Source organism: Zerene cesonia, chromosome 26 (genome assembly GCF_012273895.1).
Source record: "Zerene cesonia ecotype Mississippi chromosome 26, Zerene_cesonia_1.1, whole genome shotgun sequence".
NCBI lineage: Eukaryota > Metazoa > Arthropoda > Insecta > Lepidoptera > Pieridae > Zerene > Zerene cesonia.
The window spans coordinates 621,303-627,826 of NC_052127.1; the positions used below are offsets into that span (position 1 = coordinate 621,303).

Sequence of the window (6,524 nt, forward strand, 5' to 3'; positions counted from 1 at the left end):
GCGCTGATGCAGCACCTGGACGCGGGCTCGGGGGGTGTGGGAGGTGTGGGGGGCGCCGGGCGGACGCGCGTGCGGGCCGCCAGGGCGACGGTGCTGAGTAACATCGTGGCTATAGCCGCCGGCGATAGTGTTGGTTAGTGTCAAAGTGTCAGTGTAGTGTGATTTGAGTGTAGGTGTAAAAATAAGTGTTTTAAGTAAGTGTAGGTTTGCCATTTAAGAAAACAAGCAGAAAAAATTGACAAAAAAAAATTAAACTGTCCGTACACAATATCTTTCGTAGATTAATAATAAATTTTAAAGAAATATAGAAACACTAGCTGCGACCCGCAGTTTCAGCCGCGTAACTCCGTATCCCTTAGGAATATCGGGATAGAAAGTGACCTATATGTTATATCAGTTGTCCAGCTGTCTACGTACGAAATTTCATTGCAGTCCGTTCAGTAGCTTTTGCGTGAAAGAGCAACAAACACATACACATCCTTACAAACTTTCGCATTTATAATATTAGTAGGATTTGCTCATCAGGCACAGCGCAACATACGATATCTAACCAAACAGATTATACAAGGTCAAATTATATATTAATCAATACACGACACTAACGAAATCAGAAGTAAGAAAAAGACAATATAAAAATTACATTAAAAACGAAATTAAACAATAAACAAGTATTAGGGATACTGTGTGTTACAGAGACTCTGACTAAAAGGAGATACCTCAGTTTGTGCAGCATAACCATAAACATAAATAAATTTAAAAAAATCTTCTAATATATAAAATTCTCGTGTCACAGTTTTCGTTGCCATACTCCTCCGAAACGGCTTGACCGAGTTTGATGAAATTTTTTGTGCTTATCCGGTATCTATGAGAATCGGCCAACATCTATTTGTCATACCCCTAAATGATAAGAGTAACTCTTTCCAGGACCATCCGTTTTGGAAATCATCAACAACTTGCTGACGAACCTACGCGCTTCGGTGGCGAGAGATTCCGAAGTAAGTGACTAGTATAAATCCCCTCAGAGTTAGTCTTTAATAGGTTCACTTTTATCTTAACATCGGGTTAAGAAACAGCATCACATGGGTCTCATGTAACTTTAAATGCAAGTTCAAGTGGAATGTTAATAGATATTTTTTATACAGGTAACTACAAAATAATAATTGTTTTGATTGGTCCTCTGCCTTATGGTACATAAAAACACGTCCTTAAAATGACGTCCCCGTTGGGGAGGTACCACCAAGTTGGAAAATGGGCTAATACAGTTTTCTATCAAACACAAAAGAATCATGTCAATCAGTTGAAAACTCACTTACTTTTTATCCAGTAAAAGCAAACAATCCATTTGATAACATCCCACGTTTTTGGATTGTCGGTTAACAATGAACACCCAAATCTTACAGAAAGAATCGGACGAGAAGCTATATCAAGAGGCGCTAATAAACGCGCTCGGCGAGTTCGCAGACCACTTGCCCGACTTCCAGAAAATAGATATAATGATGTTCATCGTCAGCAAGATACCGAGCAGCCAGCGCGGCAAGGGGACGAAGGCTGATGCCATGCTGCAGAGCATCTTGCTGAAGTCCCTGCTGAAAGTGAGTTATAGTTACTAATTCTTAACTTACGCCATCGCAAAAATAGTAGAACAAAGATAAAACCGTAGCTAGATAAGCGTTTGATATTGTGTCTATGGTCATACTTATAAAAAAATGGAAGCTGCTGAACGAAGAGTAAGTATGTATTTTGAAATTTTGAAAAGGAAACGCAGTATGACTCAGTTGGTTAAAATTGACGATTATACTAGAGTATTGAAAATTTTTTCTCCATGGCGTGCCCCAGGGCAGTGTTTTGCGACTGATTCTGTTTCAAATATATGCGAACAGTACACATATTAAACACTTATTTTATTTTATCATTTCTGCATTTTGTTTATTTGTGTTACATTTCTGAATCACTGTTGGCATTCGCTAATTTTTTTATGTGGTGTTTGTTACTATCCGGTACTTACGAGAAGGATAACTTAAAAACACCTTCATCCGCCGGGTCGCCTAGTACTATATATTATTTTTAGTCGTCACCAAGATGAAAGAATAAAAAAGGTATGTAAATAATAGTAACATAAGCGGGCAACTGAGCTGGTTCGCCTGATGGTAAGCGATCACCACCGCCCATCAACGTTCGCAGATGTAGTGCCTAAACGAATGCACTGGCCGCTGGTAAGGGGTTGGGTTAGATTTAGAGATAAGGAAAGAGATCGATGTCTGGAAAGAAGGATTGAACGGGCAAGGGGAGAGGAAAAGGGAACGGGCTTATATGCATATTTTTAAATGTCAAAGTTTGTTTGTTTGGGTGTTCGCCCTGAAATCTGAATCACGCTGAAACTAGTGAACTGATTTTGATGAAATTTAGCATACAGACAGGGTATGAGCTGATGAAATCCTCCCTTGGATGAACATGAATACATGAGATATGTCGGGTGCGGGCAGGTGGGCGCGACGTACCGGACGACGGAGCTGAGCAAGGCGTTCCCGGCCGCGTTCCTGGAGGCGCTGCTGCGCGTGAGCGGCGCCGGCTCGCCGCGCACGCGCGCGCTGCTGCAGCGCATCCTGCACACGCTGCTCGACCGCCGCGCCAACGCGCCGCTGCTCGCGCTGCCCACGTGAGTGCCCACACCTGCCGCTCCCAGGCAGACGGCTGTGGAGGGGGGCGTGCCTACGCCTGCCTCTCCCAGGCAGACGGCTGTGGGGGGGAGGCGTGCCTACACCTGCCTCTCCCAAGCAGACGGCTGTGGGGGGGGGCGTGCCTACACCTGCCTCTCCCAGGCAGACGGCTGTGGGGGGGGGGGTCAAAATAAAAAAAAAAACAACTATATTTTATCATGTTTACAAGAAAAAATATTCATAAATGTTATGTCTATTAAAGGTGCGATTTCCCGCAGGGGGGCAATGCGGCAGGTGATACACCTGAGCCTTCTGCCCTGCCCTGTCAAACCGAGTCATTTTATCTGTGAGTCCTCCCTGGGAATCGAACTCAGGACTACTTCTACGCTTTAACAATTGAGCGATAACTTCTGTGCCAAGGAGGCGGCCTGTATTTATGAATGGTGGAATTTAATTTTTTTTTTTTGTAACTAGGTAATGCAAAATATAGCCTATACTTTATTATGAATGTGTTTGCGAAATTGTCTTCGTTTGTCTGTCCTTTCGAGCCGCAACAAAGGGATACTATGGTAAGATTTTTACCTCTGAAGATAGGAGATTTAAGAGTGATTAAGTCTACACTTTAGGTTGGTAATGTATAACATCTTGTTCCCATGTGGATTATATCCTCAGCAATGCATACAGCAATGGAGAATTATTTTGATCGCATTTACTTCCAGCGTGGAGTACGCGGAGTTGGGGCTCACGGTCGAGAAATGTTCGCGCCCCGACCTCATCTTCATCAGCAAGCACGGATACGCTATATTCAGTTCCTTGTATGATGGTGAGATGCGTTTCTAAATCTAGCTCTTGCTCGCCGCTTTTCACGCGTTTAATTCTGAGTAATTTTATATAACTTAATAATATATAAAAATTGAGTATCATGATAGGTGTATGTTCCCAATGAACTCTTTCACCAACTCAACCGATTTAGATGAAGTTTGGCATTTTATGTCTAATTTGGTCCAACTTAAGATATAGGATAGTTTTTATTTCGATTAATTATCCCAATAATTTATATTCTTAATATTTTTAATTTTTACTCAGTCAGAGCAACGCGTGGCCGGGTATGCTAGTGTATCATACATATCCTTCCTCTTGAATCACTCTATTAAAAAACCTATCAAAATCCCGTTGGGTGAAAGGTCTAAACATACATACAAACAAAAATACATAGCAACAGACGCTTGAAGCGAATTTTTATACTATGTAGTGTTTAATTATATTAAATTAATTGATTTTTATTGTTTATGTGATTTTCGTTGTAAATTTATTTGATTGTTGTAAAATTACTGTTTTTTTTTTATTTACTAGGTCTCCAATTGGAATCCAACACGGCTGAGAATATATCGGCTATATACACGACCCTGGCGTTGCTCGCCATCGAGCTGGCCTCCGAGGAAACCGTGTGTGACATGCTTCAATTGATATTGGCGTAAGTTTCGATTCTAGACTGGATAGAGACCTGTAAATGGTTTCTCAAAAAAGACTTTTGTTCAAAAATCAATTAAGATTTTTTCGTTGTTTTTTATTTGATTGAGAAATTATTGTATTGTAATTTTATAATATCACATACCAAACTTCTATCTTTTATTCTATCTCTTTTTTTCCTTTCTTTCTATGCATACCCTTCAATCTTATACTTAAGTAAAAGAACTCATAATAAAGTTTCGAAGAGCAGTTTCCTTCCATGTAAATATACTTCTGTTTCTAGCAAACACTGTTTCAATACAAAAGCCATTCTCACTGCATGAATAACGCATGCGTTCATGTGCGTAAGTGTGCGCATACGCGTGTGTGTGTACTTATAATTTTACGCATACGTGTGTGTGTGTGTGAGAGTGTGTGTGTGTGTGTGTGTGTGTGTGTAAGAAGGCGTACGTTTAAATACGCTTGTGCGTGTATGTATGTGTCTAAACATACGTATACATCCGTTTATAAACAGGCGTGCGTGTACGCATGCGTCTAAACATTGCGTCTGTCTGTTGGACTGTATAAATATCTCAACATATGCTAATTTCTTCACGTCCAGCATCCAGCAATCGGCGATATCGAACCCGGTGCTCTCCACGTCGCAGCAGTGCCAGCTGCACGCCATCACCATTGCGCTGGCGGCGCTCGTGCCGCACGTGCTGGCTCTGCCGCCGCTGGCTGATTATATCAAACAGGTATTTCGTTTCAAACTCAAACTCAAATATTTATTTATTCAATTAGACTTCTTATATAGAAGCACACAGACCTTGCGCCTCTTCAAATGGATTGCCGACTACAAATTGGAAAGGGATTAGGAATGGATTGAAGAGAGGTATAAAGGAAAGGACTGGGAAGGGTAAGGAAGAGGATATGGGCCTCCGGCTCCCCCACTCATCGAACGAAACACAGCAGAATGCTATTTCACGCCGGTCTCCTGTGGGGGTGTGGTACTTCCCCGGCGCGAGCTGGACTAATTCGTGCCGAAGCGTGCTCGACTACCACATACAAATTCTATGCAGTTTTCTGATCTATTGTTTTCTTCCTTTTATTTGTATTTTTTTAACAAAGTGCACACACACACTCACAGATAATAGAAGCGCGGTCGGAGGAAGCGGCGCACATGCTGCCGCCGCTGCTGGAGGAGTACGAGCACGTGCCGCCGGCCAAGGCGCCCAACAAGATGCCGTACCTCATGATCGACCAGGTACTTGCGGAGATCCCATCCTCGGAGATCATCATCGGTGGGGGATTCGTTTCGCCAGTAGCCACCCTTATTTCTATTGATTTTGAGATAGATTTAAAAAAATACCGGGCGTACTGGTATATATACTTCCATAACTACGGTTTTGAGTAGGGTTAGGGTGGTTTTTTTTTGAATTTTTATGAGTTTTAAATTTATTTATTACTAACTTCCGCCTGCGGCTTGGCTCGCGAGGAATAAGGACATTTACAAATGATTGAGTGACTATTATTGTTTTAACCCAAGGGAACATTAAATCGGGACAAAAAGTATTCTATCACTCATACCCTCACAGTCTGTATAGCAAATTTCATCAAAATCCGTTCAGTAGTTTTAGATTGATTGACTGACAAACAACCAAACAAACACGTTTATAATATTAATGTGAAGTGTAATCAGTGTGACTGAGTTTATGATCTTCGTAGTGTCTTATTATTTCATTAAGACCAGTTATTGTTCACTCGCTTGCAGATGGCGCTGGGCGAGTGCCTGAAGGCGAGCGGCGTGGAGGCGAGCCGGCTGGCGGCGCCCTCGCCCTACGCGGGCGGCGGCGCCGGCGCCCTGGCGCACCGACACAGCTGGGTGGAGGCCGGTGAGTGGGGGGGGGCACAGGCCACTTGTTTCTCAGGCTGTAGGGGGCATAAGCCACTTGTTAACTAGTGCCTAGAGGGGGGGGCGTAGGCTACTTGTTACCGAGAGAGTGAGGGGGCATTCGCCACTCGTTACTGTGGGAGGAAGAGATAATTTGGTAAGGGGGTGTCCGCGGTCTGTTTAATCTCACACACACACAGAGTGCTGTGTGATCCGTCCGGCATTGGAACTAGGCTAAAGCTCCCCCCTCAAATATAAATATATACTATCTAAGCTATTTTGTTTAAGAATATATAATAAAAAATCTTGATTGTAACGGTGTGGGGCCACCGCTGTAATGTTACAATTTGTTTTCTTTAATTAGATAAATATATAAATCTGTTATTGTTGTTTCATATATATAAAATAACGTTTTAAATTTTTGCCATCCCGTTAATGAGTCGTTAATCCAATCGCTAGGTGCAGCCCAAGGCCGCGACAGCTTAGCGGACATATCCGCGGGGCCCGTCACCGAGCTGGACAGC

General features: G+C 42.6%; 1 protein-coding gene across 1 annotated transcript in view; it reads left to right on the forward strand.

Annotated features, from left to right (window-relative positions):
- The window catches only part of LOC119837144 (protein EFR3 homolog cmp44E), a 25,651-nt gene that overhangs the window by 11,577 nt on the left and 7,550 nt on the right, over positions 1-6,524 (forward strand). Inside the window, 10 exon segments of the mRNA XM_038362665.1 lie at positions 1-133; positions 925-995; positions 1,401-1,592; positions 2,484-2,656; positions 3,377-3,480; positions 4,011-4,131; positions 4,729-4,864; positions 5,257-5,373; positions 5,881-6,001; positions 6,460-6,522. The exon segment at positions 1-133 is cut by the window's left edge and continues 9 nt beyond it. Coding sequence (XP_038218593.1) covers positions 1-133; positions 925-995; positions 1,401-1,592; positions 2,484-2,656; positions 3,377-3,480; positions 4,011-4,131; positions 4,729-4,864; positions 5,257-5,373; positions 5,881-6,001; positions 6,460-6,522 — 1,231 coding nt within the window.